This window comes from Perna viridis, chromosome 3 (assembly GCF_037379345.1).
Source record: "Perna viridis isolate PV_CMFRI_1.1 ecotype Kerala chromosome 3, ASM3737934v1, whole genome shotgun sequence".
Classification (NCBI taxonomy): Eukaryota; Metazoa; Mollusca; class Bivalvia; order Mytilida; family Mytilidae; genus Perna; species Perna viridis.
In genome coordinates this window covers 32,251,758-32,278,621 of record NC_142447.1, presented here as the reverse complement: position 1 = coordinate 32,278,621, position 26,864 = coordinate 32,251,758, and the positions used below count along the sequence as shown (strand labels likewise).

Genomic DNA, 26,864 nt, shown 5'->3' with positions numbered 1-26,864 from the left:
ATGCATAGTCGTTAAAAGAAATGAATTGGAAGCCAGATTTATCAATTGACCATTCCATTACGCGGCAGCGTTTTATTATACAGGGAAAAGTATCTTTATTAAGTCGATCTTGAAAGTAATGAACTCGATGTCAAGTCAACACGAGTAGGCCTTTAAAGTGCATAATTATCCCTTTATCTCAACAACTGATTTTGATTGCAAAAAAATAGCATTCCATTTACATTAAATAGGGCTGCCAGTACACTTTTTTAAAAATCATTAAGGAGGCAATCATGTGATGCATAGCACTTTTAAATGCCAACAAATTTGAAGTACTTTGCTGCCCTATAGGTTTTTATGTGGTCGTTGTTGTGCACTTCTTGATTAAAGTAACTTTTGGTATTAAATTAAATATTTGCCATTTTTGTCCAATCGAAAATCAAGAAAACTTCACATCGTTTGAAACTTCCGGGAAAAACAAAGCGTGAAAAGAAAGTTGTGGTGACCGGCGTAAGAAGTATGTCTGGTCGTCGACGACACGACTCGTACAGCGACGAAGAGGATGGTAAACGTTTCTTATAATGCAAAAGAACCCATTTTTGCGCTTTCAGGGCTATTTTTGTATTAAATCTTCAAATGAGCATAGTCGTAATGTCACAAATTATTTCTCCTTTTCTACAGTTCACTTTTAAAGAATATGTGCAAGACTAGTCTTGTAGTGAAAAAATAAATATGCGGGGTCGGGATTGTTGGAAGGAATTATGCTCATAAGTTGATATTTTCAAGCTTATGATATAGTTTCTTAACTCACTGTTTTACATGAAATGGTGCTAAAATCAGAGAAACATGTATACCCTACATGTGTACTTGCTGAAGAAGAAAATGAAGGATTATTATCCATATGATTATATGATTGGACCCATGGAGAATGATACTTTACATACATGTATATTAAAATTGCATTACATATAACATACATTCATTTTAAGCACATAATAAAGACTTGCAATGACAGATGTACCACATAATACAATGTTGGATGCCATGTACAACAGTGATGAGACAGGAAAAAATAAATGTTCCATCAATGGGTCTTGAAATTTTAACAGCCCATTTTTGTCATTTTATCAGATTTAACTGACGAAATTGGATGTTTTAGTTGGTCATTTACATGCTCAGAATGAGAAAAAACTTCAAAAATTTTTTTTGTAGTCATTTAAAGAATGAATATTGTTATTTTTGAGTTGCAAAGGGCTTTAAAGGATCAGATAGTTGTATCCTTGTGTCTGGGGGAGAAGGATCATCTTTTTGGTTAATTCAGTTGTTAAGAAAATCAAGTATTCCTGGAAATTCATTTAACATTTTGAATTAATTCATCTGTATATGTTATAAAATTGTGCTTTTTAAGATGAAAAACAAAATTTTGAAACTAACAATCGAATTACAAATATCATTAAAATTTTAGTTCATAAAATTTTTTTTGTTCATTCTGCAAAATAGTTACCTGTTCCAAAATATCTGGTTGTTTTGAAAACAGTTCTATCTAAAATATTTCTCCATATTTAACATTAATTAAGGATTTTTATTGCTCAATTACATGTACCAATAGGGTTAAGATTCTGTATGACATGAAATATTGAAAGCAAAACATATTTCATCGGAATTAACAAATTTGCATTTTTATAAACATGTCAGATGCTAGAGGTTAGGTTTTTAGCTATTTTTTTTCCTTTATTTATCTGTTTCCAATATGAATTTGATTTTTAATAATGTGTTTGAAAGTACTTAAAACACACAGAGCATAATCTAGATGGAGAAATGAGCAATAACTTCTTCTTTGTGCTCACTTCTTCCTTTTGTCTTTGACAGGGAGGAGTTTTTGTAATAGATTACACAGACAAAAATGTCAATATTGTAATTTTTCTAATAGAATTTACCAAAACTTCTCCTTGTCATTAATGGCTAGATTAAGCCCTGAGTACATGTTTAAAATCTTCATTTTACCAAGAACAGACCTGAAATTGGCCTAGTGAAATGTGGTGTTGTGTGGCAACTTCAGATTTACTATAAAAAAAAATGTGACTCTGGAGCAACCTGCAGTTTCAAATTGTATACATGTATATACATGTAGCTTTTCTCTGAATGGAACATGAGATGACGTCCTTACATGTAGATTTTTCTACATTGTAATCAATGATTTTCCTCTGATTTGAACTGCAACTGATGGCTATTTTATGTTTCAAAAAAGCAGACATTATTTCCTACCTATTCTAACAAAAGAGTTTTATTTTTAACTTAAAGGACCTCCATCAGTTCGTAAGAGAAGAAGAGTGTCAGAAAATGTTGATATTGAAGACAGACTCGAATCTCTTATTACAAGAGTTGGAGAAAAGGTATGAATTAAGTTTCAAATGACAATGTACTATAAAGTGTTAACAATTTTTTTTTATTATACTTCAAAACAAAATATATTTATTTTGTATAGTAAATCAACTTTAACATTTTAACAAATTACTTCAAAAGAACTGTAAGAAAAGTAAGCTAGTCAACAGTTTTGTTTTGCCCGCATTGATGGTCATGGAAGTCGAGATTAAGGTATTGCTTTTTAGGCATTGGCATCCATGTTAGGATTTTATGTTTATGTTAAGTTTTCTGATTAGATAAGTTTAATACAAAATGCTTGTGCTAGGTCAATCATATATGGTATGCAGTTGCATAAGCATTACTACATCATTATGCTGTGTATGATTCGTGCAAATGCCCCAGCAGTCACAGTCTATTGACTGAAATTTCAAATTTGTTGTTAATATTTTAATGCTAAATTTTTTTATTACATCAATTTTTATAAAAACCACTAGTGCTAGGTCAGTCATAGGGATGGAGCATGTAAATCCTCTGTTTGAAGTAATGGATGCAGTTAGGATGTGATTTGAACTTTTGATGCAGATGCGCATTATGTGTTATATGAAGTCTGACATATTCCTGTTGGTTGATACATCAGCGATATAACAGCATAATGGTGCATAATCAATAAATTAAGGTTAAATGTAATTTGAGTACAGATGCCCTGTCCCTAATAGGCAGCGCCTAAATTGTTATTTGTTATGCTGTTTCAATAGCATCACATTATCACAAATCCTTTTATGTAAAGGCCTCCACAGTCACGGTCTATTGACTTTGGAATTTCTTAGTCATTTATATTTGGTATGCAGTTGCATTATTATGACTACATCACAACAGTGCAGTCATTGTCTATTGACTTTGAAATTTGAAATTTCTTGTTATGATTTGAACATTAATTTTTCTGAATACAGGTACTTCAAATCGATATGAACAGCTTTTGCTACAGGAGAGATATGTCTCTGTGATTACAGTTTTTTTTTACTATTGATTGGGACAGTAGTGCCATACTCATGCTTCATAGGTTTTTCCACTTGATTTGAACTTGCTAATCAAAGATCAGATGATCTCAGGGTTTATTATTGAACAACATTAGAACCTGATATAATGTCATCAGACAACAATCAACAATCATGGTCGCACCATTCATTTACTTCTGGATTATGAAAACATAATTGTGGTTCAATAAGATAAAACAATTTGTCAACTGTTACTTCAGAGAAACTTTAAATTGATTTATCTCTGTATACCAAATATTATCTTAGGTGGTAATAAATTTACTATTCCCCTCTGACACAACCATTCAAAAGTGTATAAATATGCAAATGTCATAACTTTATTGATGAGAATTTTGAAGTACATGTATATGGGTTAAACTGAACCTAGGTGATTTTTTTAGGACTCAAAACACTGAAAGATACATATTTATTTTTTTAGAAATCAGGATATTGGGCTGTGGTGAGGCTACCATGTAAAGTTTCCTTGTATCCTTGCTTTCACTTCAATTATGAATAATGTTATTTACTTGTAGTATTTGCTAGCCTGGTACATTTTACTTAACAGTCATATGGAATTTAAATGTGATCACATTTGATAATTTCAGAGTACATCATCACTGGAAAGTAATTTAGAAGGATTAGCTAGTGTTCTAGAAGCAGATTTACAGAACTACAAAACAAAAATTCTTAAAATTTTGGTAGAATGGTAGGTATTTTTCAACAAGTATAATTTTAAATTGCTCCAAAAATCTCAGTGTGCTCATGGACATGAATTAACAATTATAGTGTAAGAGTTTCAATGAAATCTTTAAAAAAAACCATCTATGCAAGAATGCTGAATCATGCTTACAATTTTATGCTGAAGTAAAATCTTGACTAGGAGAACAAATTGTTTTTGAAGATCATTTAATAGATGAAAGAAGTTTAAAAAAGTTCCTTCAGAAATCAACCCAAGCAATGACTCCTGACATAAAAATTGTATGTTTAGTTTTTGTACTACTGCAAATAAATTGTGTTGGAAAATGGTTGTGCTCTGTTGACATTTAGTTTTTGTGTGATAGCATGTATATTAGTAGGTTGATCTTTATAAAATTTTGTAACAAGGTTCCAAATTGCAAAAGGATGGTTGGTATTGATTTTAGGGAACTACTAAGCCTTTTCCCCTACACTAAAAAATAACCTCAGATGCAGAAAGGAGAAATTCTTCCTTTAAATTTGCATAAGTGACTTAAAGTAGTTCTATCAACCAGGTGGTGTTAAGAAATTGGTTAGATATCACTACAATTAAAGAACAATAACTCTGTCAAGAAATTTGGCGTGAAGTGAGGAGCTAGGGAAAAAAGTAATGGTAAAAATTTCAACCAGTAAAACTATAATTTTAGAACCAGATCACACAGATTCCACCTAGTGCCTCTGAGGTTTTTCTTTTTTTGTAACTAGAAAGGCTGAGGAGTTCTGATTGGATTTTTAGGGTTATGGCCCATCTGTTAAAGTTTTGGGAAAAAAGGTCAAAAAGGGACCAAAAGCCAGCATTTCATAGAACTTAAATAGTAAATAACTCCAGCATGAGCAAATGGAAGTCTTATGATATTACTCAATAACATTTTATACCACAAAAAGCAGACTAGGATTGATTTTGGGGGGGCTAAGACTTGCAATGCTTATGAATAAGGAGGGCCAAAAAGGGGCCAGAAACAAGCATTTTCCTTATGTGTTGACAATTACTTGACAATAAATAATTGGACTTTTTTTTCAAATTGTACCATGAGGTGCCATACTACCAAAGAAGGACTTGAATTTTTTTTGGCCCTAGAAGACTGGGATTGATTTTTGGGGTCTTGTGTTTGGTCAAAGACTTATTCTGTGTCAAATGTCTTACTGTAATAAAAAAATACAGTCCTATTCTCCCTCAGGAGAAAAAGAATTAAGTAAGTAAAAAGTAATAAAAAAAAGGAAAAACAATAAAACAATCTGTTTCAAGCATGAACTGCTATGGTCATTTTGAGCTGCATCCCACAAAGCATTTTATTATATTTGAGCAAGTTTTACAATGAACAGCAGCTTCTTATTTGCTACATTGTGAACATTAAATAACATTGTTCTAGACAGTTCATATCATCATCTGATTAAGAAATCCTTATTGAAAAGCACTTTTATACCATAAGACAAAGTGGGTCATATGTGTAGAACTTGCACAGAGACCCTCCAAATGAATGGTACTGAAAATCTAGAAACTTTTTACAAGAAACTCATAAATGAAAGTTATTTCATTTTTGTGGGGGTTGGTTAAGTAATGAAAATTGTATTTTATATTCAGTGTAACAGCATTACCGGAGAAGATGGCAGTGTACACTACATTAGTTGGGCTCCTGAATGCCAAAAACTACAACTGTGGTGGAGAAGTGAGTACTTATGCTCCCAGGAACAACTGTCAAGATCTCATTGGATCTAAACCAAAAGTGTCAATGTCTTTTGAACCAAGATAAAGATGGGTCATTTAGCAAATACTGTCAGTCTATTATTATAACCACATTAAAAAGTGGGTGGTACCGGTATATTAGAATCACTGTGTATATTTGACCTAATTTCATTGCAATTAGTTTGAGGTTTGGTATGTTGTTTTGTATAGATAGGGCATACAATGTTGGCAGTTTTAGTTGCTGTTTAATATCAACTACATTTTTCTATGAGTGGGGATTTATCTAGCAAACTGTGTTTCTATTCATTTTATAACATCTACCAAATGACAGTTGGTCCCATAGATCAAAATGTTGGGACTTACATAATTGTATTGGGCTATAGCTGAAAATTCCCACCTAAACTAAGCTTCAGTGTACACCAAAACAACAAAAAAAATACTGTAGTATTTTTAAAGATTTCCCTTACAGAAAAATTAGCTTTTCTGCAAATATTTACATTTTTTTGTAATCAAACTTTTTCAATAAAACATTAAAGTTACTTGTCATTGTTGATGAAATCTTTTACAGGTTCCTGTGTATGACTATTTCATCTCATTTTTAGCCATTTTTATTTTAGTTTACAGAATTGCTTGTAAGACATTTAAAAGAAGCGCTGAAGACTGGGGAATATGATAATGCTCTGTTGATTGTAAGTGAATATACATACAAAAGATGTGGTTGTTTATATAAATGATAATCATCAAATTATATTCTTCCTATTCATTTTATGTATTGTATTTTTTTTTTTTGTTGCAAATTTTTTACTTTTTATTTACTTATTAAAATTGAACAGTGTAGATATGATTTTACCTGTTGTGTTTGAGACATGTTCTTTTTTATGTATCATTTGTATTTAGCATTGCAGTTTAAGATATCTTCGCTTTATACTGTGATCTGATTTGAACTATTAATATAGTGCCATAAAGATAGATGAATACTTCAGGAAATAAGGGCATCCATTAGTACAATAGAAAAAAAATTACAAATGCTACCTTATGTTTTCAGGTACGTTTTTTGGCAGATTTAGTGAATTGTCATGTGATTGTGGCAGGTTCACTACTTGCAATGTTTGATAACTTCATAGAGGTATCCCTTGAAGATAATATACCACAGGTATGGCAATTGTATTGATTTAAAGCAACAACAGTGAAGGCCTAATCTAGACATTAATGACAATGAGAAGTTTTATTAGGGCCTGGTGTTGGCCCTATAGTGATCGCTCTGGCTGTCTGTGCGTCTGTTGAAAACTTGTGTCTGGGCTGTAACTTTTTTGTCTTTTGATGTAGGGTTTTGATATTTTGCTTGTGGATAGATCACCTAAAGATGATGTGTCACATACAAATCAAATACAATGGATTGTGGCCTTCCACCTTGAACTTTTTCTTCAAGGAAAATTTCTGTTTTTTTATGACAAACTTGTATCAGGGCTGTAACTTTTTTGGCTTTCGATGTAGGTTTTTGATATTTTCTTGTGGTAGATCACCTGAAGTTGATGTGTTGCATACTCTAGTTGCTGACTAATGACCTTTAACTTTGACTTCCAGGTTAAAACTAATGATTTTTGCACAGCTGTTTGTGTCTCGACTGTAATGAGTTTTGCATGATAAATTTAATTTTTAAAATAGCCTGGATAAAGCTGAAATATTGCTGCTCAGGCATTAAACCCCAACAATCAATCAATCATATAAGCATGGCTAATGTACAGAATTTTTTCCTCAGCAGGGCCCACAGATATGGATTCCATCTCAATGATATTTAGTTAAACTCTGTTTTAAAGATAACAATATTGACAGTTTTGTCTATGGTATCTATTACAAAAACTTCTCCCTGTCTAAGAAAAATGGGAGAAATGGGCACAAACAAAGAGAAGTGTTTGCTCATTTCTCTCTCTATATTAGACCGTGCAAAATGTATTTCTGTGTTCAAGATCTAAAGATTGTAAAAGCACTATAACAATTGTCTATTATACATCAGTGTTAGTCATATAAGATTTGTTATGTACCGGTACATGAATTTAAAAAATTTTTAAATAGTAGGCATAAAGATTTTTGTATGTTGTTCTATATGTAGCATCTAATGCCTTATTTAGGTTTTTTTTCACCAAGTTAAGTTACATGTACAAGACTGATTAACAATTCATTCATTTACATTTCATACATTTTTTTGGCTGAAAAGTTGGTGTTGATTGAAGCGTAAGTGTTGCATTTATGTTTTACTTTACAATATGTAATGTATTGGCAATCAGTTATTATGATGATACAACATTTCTTTCAGGTCCGGTCAGACTTTTACATATATGTTGTTATTGCATCTTTGCCTTGGGTATGTAAAATTAATTATGTTAATCAGGATCTTGATAGCACTTATCCATTACAGAGCATTTTAAAAGACATTGTATCTTTGCCTTTACATTTAATAACTCAACTTTTCTATCTTGCCTTCCAACATGTGATAACAGTGTATATAAAAAGAATTCAAAACCTTGTCTGCAGTAAATTTATTTAAAATAAAACAGAAAAAGTATGTTCATTGTTTTTATCTTCTCAGAATTTTTCTGGACAAATCAGTTTTAACCAAACTCAGTCATCCTGCTTGTTACTAAATGTAAACACATTGAATAAGTAAATAAGTGCCACAAATTCAGGCTGGAATTATTTTTGGGAGTTGTAACTGGAACCATTAATGAATAAGGACTCTAGTGGAACCAATTTGATTCTGTTCAAATTCTTATCTTGTGTAAAATATTTAATAGCTGTCAGATTTTAATGATGTATTGAGCTTGAATGGTGAATCCACTCTTTACCTGTTCAGGGTTCAACCTCTGCAGTCACATCAAGTTGCAACCAGCAAAGCATTTTATTCCTTCTGCATTTGATTTAAAATTAAACAAATAATACCTTTTTTCAAAAGTTTTGTGATTACCATAAAATGAATGCTTATTTTTTGTGTAACTTTTATCATTTTATTTTACATACTAGGTTGGCAAAGAACTTCAAGAAAAAAAGGAACAAGAATTTCAGAAAATGATTTTATCAATTGACAATTATATTAGGTATGTTTGTGTAGCCTTCTGTGTAATTGGTTTGTAAGTATGTCTCTGTTTCAACAAAAGATAAAATGGCAGTACCGATTGTAAAAAATTGTTGTTCCTCACAGATTGAAGAGTGGGTATTGTTTTGTATTCTTATTATGTTCAACTTTTATTCAGGTAATGTTTTTCACATCAGCATTAGGCATAACTCATCGCTTACCCAATTTGCAAATCAATTTCAAATTACAAAAATGCTTAATGAATACATATTTTGTTTCATATTAGAACCTTATACTTAGGAAGATTCAACTCAAAAGATATATTTAAGAAGTACACAAAATAAAAGATATCCAGAAAAAATAGCAGACGTTTTTGGATAATTCTAGGAATGCTTTAAATTTGATATGCTGCTTCAGCATGCTGGATTGTACTGGGTTTACAACATTTATGTTTGGTCACACATGAACATCCAAGACTTAAGTAGAAATATGTGTAATTTTTCCTGTGGATATATATTTATCAAGCAGTTATTTACCACTGGGCCCAGTTGGCTTGAGCAACAAATTGAAACTTGTAAATTTCATACCGTCTGCCATCTGAGTCATATACATACATTTCTTCTAGTTGTACTTGATATCAAAATATGTTTTTAGAATGATATTGTAATATTTTATAGCAAGAGACAGAAGATTCATGCCCCTACATTGAGAGCTTGGACCTCTGATGATCCTCATCCACAAGAAGAGGTACATGTATAAGTTATATCTGGATGCCATGTTATTGTCTTTTCAGTTAGCTATAGTTAATAAAGATTGTTACATTAAGACTTGTTGATCACAGTTATACTTGCCTACAATGATCACTATTAAGAGGACTGTGCCCATTCCATAAAAAATCTCAAATTGAGATTTTCCTTAAACCCTTCGTCAACTCCAATTTCAACCAATCAGATCACTTGAAAAGGGAGATTTCAGGAAAATCTCAGAATTTGAGGAAATTCTCAACTTGAGATTTTGTTTATTGAAACCAGGCCATGTTCTGTAGAGAACCCAACACCAGTGTGAGTACAAGAAAGAAAATCTCAGATCCTGATGTTAAGGATTAATCATTTTTTAATGAGGCTTCGCTGAGGAAAATCGTTGCCTCCTGATTTTTCAACCTCACTTAAGTCAATCCAGTTTATGTACATTTCTCTTTTTCAATATTTCTTACAGCCCTTCCAGTTCCTGACATTATGTTTTCCTTCCCAAACAATTTTAGATGACGGGAATAGGAAAAATTATTTTAAAAGTTTGGCATTGTGTTGTTCTAATTACAGTATTTAGACTGTCTATGGTCCCAAATCAATAATCTTAGAGCAGCTAAATGGGCAGAAAAACAGATAACAAGACCATACCTTGCTTTTGATGGTGTGTTATGTGAAGCTCTCCAACATACACTACCACAGATCATCCCTCCCTCACACAATGATGAGATGAGCTACCCTTTACCAAGAATTGTCTTCAGGATGTTTGATTACACAGATGTACCTGAGGTAGGTGTTGTTTTCAAGGAAAGGAAAATGTCCCAAGATCTTGTAGAAAACATAATTTATAACTAAATGCCTTGAAGTAAATTACATCAACATTACATTGTACTTGACATTAATCAATGTATAATTTGCATTTGATACATTTTTCTGTTAAAATCAACTATAAACTATTAAAAACTACTTGTTGCATTGTGAAATGATAAATTGGAAAGATCATGTGTCATACATTAGTTCAGTTATGATCAATTACTTTTAGGGACCCTGTTTACCAGGAAGCCATGCTATTGAGAGGTACCTTATTGAGGAACAACTCAGGAGAATTGTCTGTGCACATTCTTATGATAGAAAAGATTGGTATGTTTCACTAATCACATATCTTCTTAGACTAAATATAAAGAGCCTGAGACACAACTACCAAAAATGTGGTGCTGTCGTATGTAACTTCCAATAGTATCCTGTGTGAAATACTTTCCACTGGAGAATAATTAATATTAAATTTAATCCGTGGATATTTTATAATAGTTAAATGCTTTCCATGACTATTAAATTGTTTCCATTCGACTTTAAGATGATTGATGATAGTTATAGGAAATAATATTTCTTCTACTTACTTAAGATTTTGATATTTAATTGGAACAATATGGAATATTTGTAACATTTCATGCAACATTTCACCTCATAGCATGTCAGAAATGTAAAGAATCACTTGCCCATATCACCACCATCTGTAAACATATTGCCTCACTACGTAAACACTGACAAGTATTCTGATCATACTGAAATTGAATTAATAGAAGTTCTATTTACATGTGTTATATAAGACGTATCTGTTTTCTAAAAGCACTTGGTCATCTGAGAAAGGTCTTTCAATACAATAAGGGTGTCGTGCATACGTTAATCATGCAGTCAAATTTACTCAGTTTGCAAATAATGATACAACCTTCATTTTCAAAAGTTGGCAGGTAAGCAATAAGAATACAAATTGAAAATCAATGTCCCTTTTTTGTTGAGAAAAAACATGCTACGTGTTAAAGTGCCCTCTTCCCAGTGCCCCTCTATTTTCAAATTCTAGCTAGAACACTATACAACATACAAAAAAATATCTTCTGATATGAAAGGTAAGACATAATGAAGTACCATGTAACGTGAAGTACATGTACATGTACACGCATGACAAATGATATAAATGCAGAAACAATCATTGACCAAACTACTAGTATTTCCAGTTTATCCTCGACATCGGATAACTTGAACATTTTTGCATGGTTCCTTCGACTTAACAAGGTTTGTCTGTATTTGAGTGTTATTTACAGAGTTATCTCCCTTAATTTAGAAATCTACAGTGCGTTCTCATTATTTTTATCTCCTAAGAACACAGGTTATGTGAAAAACTCAATGTTAATTTATGTTTACTACATGTATTGCAATTCAAACAAAATATCAAAAATAAAAATATGTAGGCTTTTTACCCCTAAATCACATTATGCATGATTATTAGCTGGATTGCTGTTTAATTAGAAAAGAACTTGCAGAACAAGAGTACTAAATATTATTGAAGCAAATGCAAAGTGGAACATACTTTGTGTATTGACATCTGTTAATCCCAATAATAAATGTTATTTTCACCAATGACAAAATGTATAAATTACTTATTGATGCAACACACATGTATGTATTAATTGAAGATAAGTGAACAATAATACTTACCTACCTAATTTTTGTTATTTACATCAAATGTAATATACTTTGATTTCAGTGCAGCCACATTACTCAGTTTCCATGCGAAGAGTAAAGTTCCTATCAACTACATGATTGTTGAGGTAGGAATCATATCATTGTTTACCCTAATATTTCTCATGGTCTTGTTAAACCTCCAGGCAGAGATTAAATTTGAATTATAATAAGCATATCATAAATTAACCAATTTAATGGTACATTTTCATTTATAATGGACCCCAGTACTTATATTGACCATATTCTTATGGTAAATCTGTCAGTACAAATTATGAATTACATTTTCAAAGTAGTGTTTTATCCCTTTTCAGTCATTGTCTGATACTTACACACTTAAATTTCTGTTAAGAGATTTTCTGAAGTTAGTCTCAGATCTGGATAGATATATTGTTCATGCCATGTTCAAAAATGCTCACCATAGCTTGCATGTTTAAAATTCAAATTTTCTCGTGACTGGAGAAACACTTTTAACCATATTACCTAAATAAAAATCCTTACCTGTACACCTGAAACAAGTTTTGGTAGACAAGTAATTATTTTCAGTCACTTGAAACATCTTTGTTACCTTGATGTATAAATTTGCATCTTTACAACATCATGACTGAAACATATCATGAGAACCTAAAATATTGCACAACTCATATAAATAATGCTTAGATCTTAAAAGTATTTTGCATTTAGTTAGGAATGTATCTACAGTAACTTATTTCTAATTTGTATTATTTTTTGATCTATTGCTTCAGGTTATGTTTGGACAGCTGTTCCTGTTACCAAGATATCCTAAACTAGAGATATTTTTTGGTTCTACATTTATTGAGCTGTGTAAACTACAGCCAGGCTCAATGCCACAAGTTGTATCCTTTCATGATATGCACCAATATATGGGCAGTAAATGAGTCACTTGGGGCCCAGTCACAACCAAAGACATTGTACTTTGGCACTTTGGCAAAGTGAAATCTGACACACAGATTAACTACTAAAGCTTATTCAATGTGCTGCTAGAGTACATGTTTATACATTCAGTTAATACTTTTTACATCAATATCATTCTTATGACTGAGACTAACTCACAGTCTTAAGTTTATAAATGAATGAGACACTCATTTTCTAACTAGTAATCCATTTAATTATTAGCTCTCACAGCCACTGAAAGTTTTAAGTTTATAAATGGATGAGACACACACATTTACCAATTAGTAATCCAATTAATGATCAGTTCATCTGGCCTAAGGCAGTGTGAGCTATTTCCATCACTTGGTGTTCGTTGTCGTCATTAACAATTTTTCAGACTTCTTCTCCTCTGAAACTGCTGAATGGATTTGGATGAAATTTAGCATGATTGTTCCTTAGGGTATCCTGCATTTAATGATTATTTGGTTTTTGATCAGTTGAAAAACATGGTTGCCGTTACTAAATATAGAAGATAAGAGTCAGAGAATAGTTTTTCTCTTATAGCTCCAAAACCGTTATGTTTCACCAAATTCTAACATAGATAACATTGTTCAGCATAATGAGATCTATCTTTGTTCAAATTTTGACGATAATCTGTTAACCTATGTTGGAGTTATTGTCCTTTTTGGATGGTTTTTTTTCTGTTTTTTTTCTGTTTTTACTTTAAAAAATCTTCTCCACAGAAACTACTGTACGAAGTTAAATGAAAGTTGGTAATACTGTTTTTTAGGGTATTCTTCATAATTTGACCATTTGGAATTTTGATCGGTGAAAAAACTTGGCCGCAGTTACTAAAAATAGAATATTGGGGTCAAAATACAGTTTTTTTTTGCAAATAACTCAAAAACCATTGGATTTAGCAAAATTTTGATTGAGATTATTACTGTTCACCATCAGAAGATGGGTCTTTGTTGAAATTTTCAAAATGTTTTGTTGCCTGTTAAAGGAGTTATGGCCCCTGAAACAGATTTTTTTCTCATTTTTCATGTGTATTATTCTCTAAAACCAATTGCAACTAAATTTAATAAAAGTTGGCATAATTCTTTTAGGGTTCTAGGCATTTTAAGTTGAATGGTGATGACAAAAGATTGTTCAATCGGAACTCCTCAGCCTTTCTAGTTATACAAAAGAAAAATCTTGAAGGCACTTGGCGGAAGAATCGGTTTGGAATTTGACCAATAGTTTTTTTTTTAAATTACAATTTATACTGGATGAAATTTTTACCATTACTTTTTTTCCTAGGTCCTAGCTTCATGCCAAAAATGACTCTCTCATGAAATTTCTAACATCATAATTAAATCATGACTTCTCAGAGGCACACCCTGGCTAAAAGTGAAATTACCTCTGCAAGTTTTAATGTCTTTTCCTATGGTGCATAATGACCCAGTTCAGTTCAGACATCATATAAATTGAGGCTACAGCTAAGCTAATTATGTGGCTATACTAACTAAAGACTGCATATACTTTATACACGACTACTGGTCAATTGACCTTTCCACAGGCACCAAATTCTGTCTAAATAATCCACAACAGTCCATACAAATTTTTTGTGTGAATTAGGCCTTTGAAGAAAAATTGAAAGCTTATAAGATAAAGACTGGTTGTGAATCATTGGATGAGATGTAAAGTAGTTTAACCATAGGCTTTGAGTATAATTGTAAAAAAACTAATTTATCAAAAAAATACAAAAACAAAATTTTTGTCTTCAAGATAAAATTTCATCCTTTGGATTAAGAGAATACCTTATACTGAACTGAAAAGAAATTTAACTACAGACTTTTTTTTTTATTGTTGTATGCAAAGTCAAAAATAATTGTTAAATTACTCAATCTTTGGTACACTGTACATATATTTGTGATTTAGATAGAACAGTAAGAATCAAATTTGCTGCACTTTTTCTTAACATTTACAGCTGGCACAGGCAACAGAAATTCTGTTTGAAAGATTGGATACAATGAATTTAACTTGTATAGAAAGGTAAAATAATATTTTTTATACACCCCCAAAAAAAATGTGGTCTTATTATGGTATTATGCTGTTATTGTTAGTGTCATTGTTGTCAGTGTTGTCGTTGTCTGGCATCCATGCAGTTTGATTTCCAGAAAATAACTTGAGTATAAGTATGGATCTTTATGAAATTAACCAAAAAGTGCTAGGCATAACACAAAAGGAAGGCTTGGGTTGATTTTTTTCCACATTATAGGAATTAGGTGCCAAAAAGGGTCAGAAACAAGCATTTTCATGCTATCTAAACATTAACTTGACTTACAGTGAATGGATCTCTGTGACTTTGTACGACAAAGTGTTATACTTGTGAAGGAAAGCTTTGATTGATTTTGAGGCTTGTAACTGAAATCATTGATATCATTGGCCAAAAAGGAGCCACTTTGATCCTGTGAAAGTCTTATAGTCTTATTCAGTGTCATTTTTTTAAAATCAGAATTAAATTCAGAGCTGTATCAAGCTAGTTGGTGTGTCCATACTTGCCCAAGTATTCAGGGTTTGACCTATGCAGTCATATCAAGCTGCACACAGCAAGGCATTTTATTATGTTTTGAAAATGAGTAATGCATTCTGGTATCAGATGATAGAAATGCTTTTATATAGTATTGTGGATTTGCCTTCTACCCTTGCATGTATTTGAGAAATATGACATTTTAGGTCTGCATTGTTTTAATAAAAAAAAGGGTCTAGGACATAAGCCCCCCAGAAAAAGCCCCTCAGACAAAAGCCCCTGGATAAAAGCCCCACCCCCACCCCAGACAAAAGCCCCTTGATAAAAGCCTCCCAGACAAAAGCCCCCATAATGTAAAAATATATATTTATATGATATTTTTGTTTGTTTGGTATTATTTTGTGTATTTTTTTTTCTTTTGTTTTGACTGTTCTTTTTATATTGGTATTGCATTTAACTTATGTTTGTCTTTTTTGTTGTGTAATTTTTAATTCTGTTTAGTTTATTTAGGAAGTTTTTGTTTGTATTAAAATGGTTCAATTTCTGTGTATTTGCTTTCAAGGGTGTACTTATATTTGATATTGTATTTCTTATTACCAGAATCATTTGAAATTTCATCAATGAAATAAGGAAAGCTGTCAGTAATACAGTTTTTGAAAAAGAAAACAAAATGACTATTTTTAGATATATTTCCTTTTTAAAGAGTGTATATTTGACAACTGTTATCATTTTATTGATAAAATATTTTCTTAAAAAAAGAAACAAAAGGTTAAAATGTTAACAATTTAGAAATAAAATTTCAATTTTACACTTTTAGTACTAATAGAAATATTATTCATAATTGATGAAATAATTTCTCATGGGGGGCTTTTGTACTAGTGGGGGGGGGGGGGCGCGCGTGTGTTGATCCCCCAAAAAACATGCAAAACATTATATGTGTGGGGCAGCATTTATGCATAAATTATTTTTTCAGATTTGCAAACTGGTTTGCATATCATTTGAGTAATTTCCAATTTCGATGGAGTTGGGATGATTGGAATTCATGCCTACAGATGGATCCTGAATTACCCAAACCAAAGTTTGTCAAAGAAGTATTAATCAAATGTATGAGGTTAGTACGGCATTTACATGCGATATCTATCTGTAAGACACATACAATTTTCTTTATTTTTAAATATACATTGTTCAGTAATGGGGGGGAATTTTAAATCATGATTGTTCATGCTGTTCTACCTTTTGCTTTGAACAATGTCTAAAATTATGCTTCTTATTTTATCAGATTAATATTTGATAAATTCCATATGTTTATACCTTTCAAGAATTTTAGTGCAACCCAAGTAAACTATGTTATTCACTACTTTTAAAATGTAAACATAAAAGGCCAATGTATTTCACCAAAAGTTTTCACCTGATTTATTTATATGCCCTGATAAATTGTCTATGTTTTTTCTTACACACTGCTTTTATCTTATATCAAGAAAATATAAACTAGTAACTACATTCATTGGCTCCTTTTGAAAGAAATGTCTTAGCAATTGTGTAAATGATTGGAATTTATGAAGATAATGATTTTTGTATGTTTTTTCCAGATTATCATACCATCAAAGAATTGTGGAGACATGTCCTGAGGATTTTGCTTCCTTGATACCAGAGAAACCTCAGTCCAATTTTAAGTATGAGAAGGAAGGTTCTGGTTCCCTGCCAGGGACTATGACAGCTCATCAGCTGATACAGGCCATCAAATCAAAGTGTACACCAGAGGAAACTATGGTCATACTCAAAGATCTGCCCAATCCCCTTAAGGAAGATGATGAAAGTAAGATTTCTGTTTATTTAAAACATTTTTTTATATATACATGAAGTGTATAAATGCATTATATTAAGATATTAAGTATTTATTTATTTAAATCTTTGAATGTAATCTAGGGATAAAGACCAGACATGGAAAACATACATACACAACAAAGAACATAAAGTAACTAAAATCATTCATACAAAGTAACAAAAGCAAATGAGCCACTAAAAACTGATGATCCATAAGTTCATGATGACGACCATAAAACTTTTGTAGTGATGACTTCAATCTTGTAGCAACATTACCCTGCTTCAGAAGCCTATTTGTTAGAATTGTAGTGCAATACAAAAAGTCTGTGTAGTCTCGGCAAGCTCTGGCATAATGTATGAGTTGTGATATGAACACTCCATACACAGGTACTGAAGGGATGTTGCCACAGATGAAAGGAAAGTTGACAATTTTGAATGAAAAGTCATCACGTTTGTCATAAAGTTTGGTCAATAGTTTTCCTTTACTATCAATTTTTAAGTGTAGGTCAAGATATGAGGCTGACCTCACAGTGTCTGTAGTATCCTTTATCTCAAACTGTCATTTCATGCACTCAGGCAGATATATATAGAGTTGGGTGTAGTTTAGACTTGATTATATATATGTATGCATCCTTGTATTAACATACTATGTTGATCCTCGCCGTGCATGCTATGTATCTACATAGTAATGTACTAGCAAGTAAGATGGTAAAGTTGCCTCACCCCATTAGACTTCTTATATGTATTATATACTTGGTGTGGCTGTATTTGTATACTGTTATAGATCCTCTATTGTCTTACTCGATACCTTCAGAGGTTGTCCTGTTCAGTTACATCATGTGCTAACATTTGCGCTCTAGATTTACTTACTAGGAAGTATCACTCGGTTAACGAAAGCTATATTTTATAGCCAAGTTGGCTGAGTGGTCTAGAGTGTTGGACTTAGTGCAGGCGGTGTTGCCATAGATGTCGGAGAAGAGAAGGGGTTCGAATCCTGCTGAGGGAGCGACCAAATTTGCATCGCAAATTTGCAACTTGCATTGACTCTAGAGTTGGGGTGTAGTTTAGACTTGTTTACATATATATATATATATATATTGTATATGTTTGTATATCACAAAAACAGTTTCTGGCTCATTTTATTTTATATATAGAACTGGCTAAAAGTCTTATTATTTATATGGTTATTTTTTTTACACTTTTAGCTGACCCTACATATCATCCCTTGAGAATTGATGTTTTTGTATCAACACTCCTTCATCTTGGGAACAAATCATTCAGTCATTCATTTGCTGCTATTGCTAAGTAAGTATGCATTAAATCTTACTGTATTTTCTCTTCTTTACCCGTGTCACCAACAGTTTAAGCTGGTCTAGTTGCAGCTCTTCTCTATCCTTCCATCCATCACACTTAGCGGATACATACTTTGCGTCACTCAAAAGGTATTGAACAATTATTGTTTGAACTTTGCATCATGTTTGTACATGAATATTGTATATTGAAGATATGACAGTGGCGGATCCATGGGTAAGGAGGTTGGCATCCCTCCTTTTTATTGCAAAATTTGTCATTTTCATGTGTAAAATTGACAAAAAATGGCAAATTTTGTTCTATAAGCTATTGCCATCACTTGGTGTCAGTCGTTGTCATTAACAATTTGGAACCAAACTTGGTATGAATGTTCCTTGGGGTATCCTGCATAGAACTGTTGTGGGGACTTTTGATCCATCGAAGAACATGGCTGCTGTTACTATAAATAGAACATAGGGGTCAGACAGTAGTTTTTCGCAAATATCTCTAAAACGGTTAGGTTTAGCCAAATTCTGACATGGTAAAAGTGTTCAGCATGATGAGATCTATCTGCTGTCAAATTTTCATTTTAATCTATGAAGCCATGTTGGAGTTATTGGCCTTTTTCAACGTTTTTTGCTATTTTTTATGTTATTTCTTTTAAAAATCTTCTTCTCTGACACTGCTTGACCAATTGGAACCAAACTTGGTATGAATGTTCCTTAGGGTATCATGCATAGAACTGATGTGGGGATTTTTGATCTGTTGAAAAGCATGGCCACTGTTACTAAAAATAGAACATAGGGGTCAGACAATAGTTTTTTGCATATATCTCCAAAACGGTTAGGTTTAGCCCATTTTGAAAGGGGTAAAAGTGTTCAGCATGATGAGATCTATCTGCATTCAAATTTTCATTTTAATCTATTAAGCCATGTTGGAGTTGTTGTCCTTTTTTAAAGTTTTTTGCTATTTTTAATATTATTTCTTTCAAAAATCTTCTCCTCTGACACTATTTTACCAATTGAAACAAAACTTAGTATAAGTGTTCCTTGGGGTTTCCTGCATAGAATTGAAGTGGTGTTTTTCGATCCGTTGAAAAACATGGCTACTGTTACTAAAAATAGAACATAGGGGTCAGACAGTAGTTTTTCGCATATATCTCCAAAACTGTTAGGTTTAGCCAAATTCTTTCAATAGCTATAATGATCCTTATTTTTAGGACTACAAAAGTCTTCAGGTATAAAATTTGTCAGATGCCTTCTTATAAGAGTTATTGCTCTTGGGAGGTTTTTTTTTTATTACAGTTTTCAGCCAATGTCTTGAAAACTATGATACATTTAGACATTCATTTACTGAAATGATCCTTAAGATAAGTCCTATCAAAGTTTCCTTGAGTCAAAATTGTTGAACAACTTGTTTTATTATTGCCCTTGAAAGGCAAAATTCAACCAGGTGAGTGATTCAGGCTCCTGGGAGCCTCTTGTTCTGAGGAACCCCAGCTGGCGCTCTTCCTTTTCATAGTGTGTGAATCCGCCCCTGTATTATGGAAAAATTTTACATACATTTGATAGCTGCATGGGTCCAGTCTTGCCTGCTAGAACCTTGGTTCCCCCTCTTAGAAACGTGTATTGAGCTTTATTACAAATTATAGCAGACCAACTTTTCTATGAGAAGATTTAGAATATGTAACCAGGAAAACGTCTATTTTTAAAGATTGTATGTTAACATAATTGGACAATAGGTACAACAGTTTCAAACTAGGATTTCTTTAAGACATTAAATTTATTGTATTGATATGTTGTCTCACAGATTTCATCACATCCTGAAGTTATTAGCAGATACAGAGGAAGGGCAAATATGGGTGTTAAGGACCATGTTTGAAGTATGGAGATCTCATCAACAAGTAAGTCTATAGACTTTTTGTATGTCAGTGCAATAAAAGATATAAACTTGACTTTACAAAATGTAGTTATTCATAATATCTAAGAATGGTTCTACAAATAAACACTTCAAAATTCCTTTCTCCTTTAAAATCTGATAAGAGCTATTCCATAAAAAAATGTTTGCTGGTGGCAGAATGCCCATGATATATAGGGGTACCACCAACACATTAAAATTTTATCCAATACATTCGTCTTGTAAGAAATGTTCAAAATAACCGCCCACACCCCAACCTCCTGACACATTTTTTTTCAGGAATAGCCCTAAGGTGTTTAAAGTGGTTTATTTTTGATGAATTAGGTATCAAAGTACATTCTCTGATCAATATTGCATGTTTGAAAGGGGGAATAAGATATTCAATTAATTATTATTGATATGATTATGTGTGTGGCAAATTGAAACCTGTCTTTTATGGATATCCAATACTCAATGCATTTTTGTATGTTTCAGATGATGGTTGTTTTAGTGGACAAGTTGTTAAAAACCCAAATCATTGAACCATCAGCTGTAGCTAACTGGTTGTTCTCAAGTGAAATGCAACCAGAATTTACCAAGTAAGTCTTTGATGTGTATGGTGAAGTACATTAATATCTGGATAACTGTAGAAAATATATAATTAAAATGTAGGCATTTGACATTGAAAACCGAAAGAATTAAACATGAGTTTAAAAAAAGAACTTGTTTTACGACTTCTTTTTAAGTGAACACAAAACTTGTAAAAAAAAGCTACATTTACTGGACCTTTTTTTTTACTGTGAAAGTACTAATATTCATGGGGTACCAATATTCATGGATTTCATGATTGATTCAAACCATGAAACTAAGCAGACATATTTTCCATTTATTTGTGCTGTGGGAATGTCAAACCACGAACTAATGATATGTCTGCAATCCACAAAAATTGATATCCACAAATAAATTAATTTGAGATAAATACTGTAATCTGATTGGTTAAAATGATTTTGTTATATCTCAATGGATAAAAAAATATTGACACCCCCTTATTCAGTTAAATTCAGAGCTATTTTTCTCTTGTTTAAAGATAAAACTATGTTTTAATATTAATTTATATGAATTGGTTATGATAAAAATTTTGTCTATTGAAAAATAACATTAATTTTCCATGTGCATATTTTGTTTATTGCACTTCGCGCAATAAACAATATGCACATGGAAAATTTATGTTATTTTTCAACAGACAAAATTTTTATCATAGCCAATTCTTAAATAAAATAACTTTTACAGTATTCACTTTATGTATTCTCTATCAAACTAAAAACAAAATATTTGTTATAACACAAAAGATTTTTTTAGCATCTCTATGTATTGCAATTTACTTGATTTTTCATTTATATGATTTTAAGGTTTTATGTATGGGAAATCATGCACAGTACGATTACCAAGATGAGTAAACATGTAGACAAGTTGCAGAAAGAAGTTGATGATGCTAAAGATAAACTTGATGCTTACAAAAGAAGGGTATGAAACTAAAATACCTTATAAATGGTTATTTTCGCAGTGATTTAATTTTTTTTATATTCACGGTCAAACTTTGAATATAAAAATTAAATTATGCAAAATATTTTTGAAGATAAAATAGAGTTATTCATCTTTGTATCATTCATTAAAAAAATTGTCTGCCAGGAAAATTACATTTTGCAAAAAAATCTCCCCAGTTTTCGAAGAAAAACGTGAAAAAAAAAAGTTATATGGTAGGTTAAAAATAATAATCAAATTATGTCTGGTACAAGTTTTAATAGGTGTTGGTTTTGTAAGGTAGTGAAGTTTTTTTTAAATAAATCATGGTATTTTTATTATTACATTGTTCTTTGTTTTTGTTTTCATTGGAAGTAAACAAGATTACAATAAGTCATAATATAGGGTTATTGCATGAATACTGGGGAATATTATCTCAGTAGAATTTTATATTGCATGAGTTTAGGAGTACGAGGGATAGTATTCCCCAATATTCATGCTATAATCCTTTTATTGTAGGGCAATATAATATAGTCATGTTAAAAATGAACCTTTGTCACGGATAACATCACAAATTTTAACTATATTTTTAAAAGTGCAATATGGAAATTTATTGCATGCTGATGTTACATTGCTTTCTATGGGGAATTATTTTGCTTTACAATAACAGATAATACTTATTGAGGAAGAATCCATACGAAGAGAAACAACTCTATCCCAAACCAGTCTGCTAGAAGAATTAAGAAATTTTTTTAAATATTCAAAGCTTGACCTGTATGATTCTAAAACAGCGTATTTAGTGAAATGTTCTTTAGATTATATGGGTACTAATCTGTAAATTTGTTGTGTATGAAATCTGCACTGATTTTACATAAGAAGGTGCTATTTTTTCAGTGGTTGTTTAGGGTAAATGGAGTAATATTATTTCTCCTTGAGTTACTTATTGTGTCAATATTTAAAAAATAGTCAAATCTAAAAATGTGCACATATCTTCCTCTCAACTATACTCCCCTAATGTAGGTGATGGGGTTTACTGATTTGCATGTGTCGGTCAGTCCTTATGAATTATTTTTTACACACTTACACTTTGATACACTACGATAAACATTCTTGAACCCTTTCCTTAAAGATAAATGATGGTTTAGATGATGATGATGATGAAGATGTACCTACAGAGGGAATTATAGAAAGAATGGAGGAAAGATTGGATCTGGCACAAAATCAACAGAAAAGACTTTTCCTCATCATTTTTCAGGTAAAACCAGTAAAAATGGCCAGTACTTTATTTCAAGAATTTTATTGTACTGTAACTTGCAGAGTATAACAACTCCTAAGACTAGATTTACTTTAAGCATGACAAAACTAAAACAAAATTTGTTTTCTTGAAATTTAACTCTGTTGGGTTAAAGCCAATTCACTAATGAAATCAACCGATAATCTCATGTCATCAAATGTCTCAGCTTTCTTTATATAAGGACTTTTGACTCCTTAACACTGGAGCCTCTGCTGAGCACTGTCAGTACATATCCTTTAAGGGCTTAAGTTTTACAACAATAATTTAAAAAAAAAACCAAAAAATTCTTTCAAAGTGGCCTTAATATTTGTAATAGAAACCTGATATTAGTGTATTTAGTCGCCAACATATTTACAGATTCCAGTAGGGTTTCAAATTAGTGGTGATCCAAGGTTTGGTACCCTCAACCATTGAAATTTCATTTAACTTTTTCCCGAACCATAACCTTTTTGATAAACATTATTATGGACCTTTGAATTTCCTTAAGTAACCATTGATTTTAAAAGTCCAAGACCTTTATTCTTAAGTATTACAGACCAAGGATCATAATAATTGGTCAGACAAAAAACTAAGATGTGATTTATTTCAATCAATAACAAAATATGATTAATACCAATTTGGAAACAATATTAGATTATTATTATTGAACTTTTTTGCAGAGATTTATCATGGTTTTATCAGACCATCTTGCTAACTGTGAGTCCAATGGAATAGACTATAACACACCTTGGTACAAATGGTGCATTGAAAGATTACAGCAAATTTTTCTAATTGTAAGTCTACAATAACTGTATGCATTAAATATTTGAAAAAGTCAATTGTGTTATCCAATGAAATTTCTTGTTACAACAAACATAGCAATTAATGTGAAAGTACTTTAATTCGTGGATACCAATTTTCATGGATTAGGGAAGAAACTTAAATTCGAGGGTGCTTGAATTCGTTGTTTTGAGGGTTTTTCCTTTTCATTGGGAACCAAACTTTTTGGTTTAAACAATCCACGAAAACATCGAAAATTGGTACCCCACGAACATTAGTACTGTCACAGTAAAATTCACTTTCTTTCTAAACTACATGTATATAAACTGTTAATCTGAATAATAAACCTAGGCAATCAATTATTAGAACCCATTTACTTGTGCTTCTGTTAAAAGAATTTAGTGTTACATGTATTAGTTTGAACTAACATGAAAACTGTATTTACCCTCCAATCAGACTGAGTCCTCCTCTTTATCAAAAAAACAAGGCTTGGCTATTTACCATATAGTGCTTAATTTTCTTGGGGTGCTAATTTTGGTATATTTTAGCAGTCTGTATAAAAACTCCAAAATGAATTGTGCAAATTTTATGCCGGAAATACAGTATGATTTTCTGTATTCCTTAATTGGTACTGTTTTCTCTTTATTGTACATTTCTTTTTATGTTTCAGCATCATGAATTGGTCTACAGATACATCAGTACATTAGAGACATTATTATTCACCAGTGACATTGATTTTCACATTTTGGAAATATTCCAACAATTTTGTGCATTACGGTCATGAAGTCTCGTCATCTGTTGTTCTTTTGTTAATTGTCATTTCATTGTATCAATTCCATAAGGACAGTGTTATGAAGTTATTTGTACAAGAATCTGATCTGTTATGTCAGATTTAAATAGGTCATTTAAAATGAAGGGAATAATTCTTCACTCTCTGAAGAAGCTTTTTAGAAATTGTTTTTACATCAGAAAACAATGTTATTTTGGAAAAGTTCTAGATACATTTGTGTTTTTAAAGATTAAACATTATAGTGCTTATCCGAAGTAATGCTTTTGATGGTATGAAATTAACAAGATGAGTTCTGTTTTCTCCACCACTAATACAATATATATCAAATTAATTTGCATTTTACCTTAGGTACAATTATAAAATACTAGTAAAAGCATTTTTATTAAAATACAAATTTTACACAATACTATCAAAATCTCTAAGTAAACTTCCATATAACGAGAAGTGATGTGGTGAATATGTCAAAGAGACAATAAATAACCCCACCAGAATGAAACTATATCACCTAAAATCCCCTTAACAAGAAGGAAACTGTCACACCACAGGGTAGGATGTAGCTGTTCTTAAAACATTATACACAGGTACAGCAAATTAGTTGTCCCTATATACTCCAGCAACATAAAAGTAAAGTGGAAACAAAACAATACACACAGGCCAGAAATACCTGACTAGGGACGGGCGCAAAAAAAATGTGTCAGGATCAAAGTACTTTGACTCGATCACAACCCTCCCCCTTCTAAATCTGGGCACTGTGGAAAAAATATTGGTACACAATTAAACACAATTAAAAAGTCTGAGTCCCTTCTGAAAATAGAAATGAAGAAACTGATTATACAATACATGAATGCACAAACAAAGGACTACTAGCAGTTAACTGATCAGCTCCAGACCAGTTCAAACCTACAAAAATTTGTGTCTTCATTGTATGCAATATCAATCCCAATTCTTCCCATGTTGAGAGGCATGTTACATCAAAAGTTGTACAATAAGTACACAACCCTTCTCCCCCCACTGATGTAGATATAAGAAATCCCTTGGTATGTCTAATTAGTGGTTAACATGACTGCATTCAGAACTTTCTTCATTAATCTAAATCATTAATCCATAAATTATTTTTATGCTTTGTGACAACCATATGATTGATCATTTTATTACCAATTACACTGGAGATGTTATTTTAAAGTGTAAGTATTAGTAAGAATCAGGCAAAATGGGAAAAATCAGAAACATGCATGGCGAAAACACACCCATCTGACTATTCAATTCCACTCCAGTATGCTTTTCTCTTTAAAAAGATATACATTTTGATCTCTGTAACACTGGGTTTACTCAGAAGTTTTTCAATTAAATGCCAGAAAAGTGAGATTTTGACTGCCCTTAGGAGGTTCATTTTCAGTGCATTTCAATGAAATTACAATTCCATTTACCAAAGTGATAAAATGGTATTTTTTTTCTAGATTCTTATAGTGCAATTTTTAAAATACTCTTTCGAAATGATTGGGTTTTAATACCATTTTTCACCCATTGCCTAATTCTTATAGAGATCAGCACTTAAATAATAAATCATAAAATTGCAAGGCATTATTTAAATGGAAAGCGATGGGATACTGAAATTCATCTTAACGGAAAGTATAAGGGAGTTGTGTTCGATCCTTCATTGAATGATTTAATCAATACTACAGGCTTATTATCAAACCGTTAGTTGAGTGCGATGATGCAATGCAAATTACGTAAGCAAATATCTTCAATTAATCAGATCATCTTAAGTCTTTATAAGCTTGTGCAAGAATAATTTTGATTTAGTAAAAATGATTTTAAATAAATTATTACACGATTGTTTATATCCCACCAAAGACTAGTTGCGGAGGCCATGGTATAAACATACATTCCATTAATTTACCCGTCATATTCCATTGATTCGCCTCTTTAACGTTGGTTTCCAAAAAGTACAC

At 31.7% G+C, this 26,864-nt stretch overlaps 1 protein-coding gene across 1 annotated transcript; it reads left to right on the top strand.

Moving 5' to 3' along the window:
* The first annotated feature begins 428 nt into the window (after positions 1–428).
* Positions 429–25,160, top strand: LOC148621896 (nuclear cap-binding protein subunit 1-like). The gene is made up of 23 exons (XM_088576729.1): positions 429–544; positions 2,281–2,372; positions 3,983–4,083; positions 5,695–5,779; positions 6,414–6,485; positions 6,842–6,949; positions 8,111–8,158; positions 8,815–8,888; positions 9,544–9,613; positions 10,186–10,401; positions 10,655–10,752; positions 12,155–12,218; positions 12,876–12,986; positions 14,996–15,060; positions 16,512–16,649; positions 17,128–17,354; positions 18,568–18,667; positions 20,462–20,555; positions 21,044–21,147; positions 21,958–22,072; positions 23,199–23,324; positions 24,023–24,136; positions 24,793–25,160. Exons 1-23 carry the CDS (start codon positions 499–501, stop codon positions 24,904–24,906), a joined length of 2,382 nt encoding a protein of 793 aa, XP_088432855.1. The 5' UTR covers positions 429–498; the 3' UTR covers positions 24,907–25,160.
* The last annotated feature ends 1,704 nt before the right edge of the window (positions 25,161–26,864 follow it).

What these genes read in the sequence shown, in the direction of transcription:
- LOC148621896 (XM_088576729.1), top strand. Translation starts at nt 499, where the DNA reads ATGTCTGGTCGTCGACGACACGACTCGTACAGCGACGAAGAGGATG. An exon ending in TTACAAGAGTTGGAGAAAAG is followed by an intron (nt 2,373 to 3,982) that starts GTATGAATTAAG and finishes TGATAATTTCAG; the next exon opens with AGTACATCATCACTGGAAAG. An exon ending in ATTACACAGATGTACCTGAG is followed by an intron (nt 10,402 to 10,654) that starts GTAGGTGTTGTT and finishes AATTACTTTTAG; the next exon opens with GGACCCTGTTTACCAGGAAG.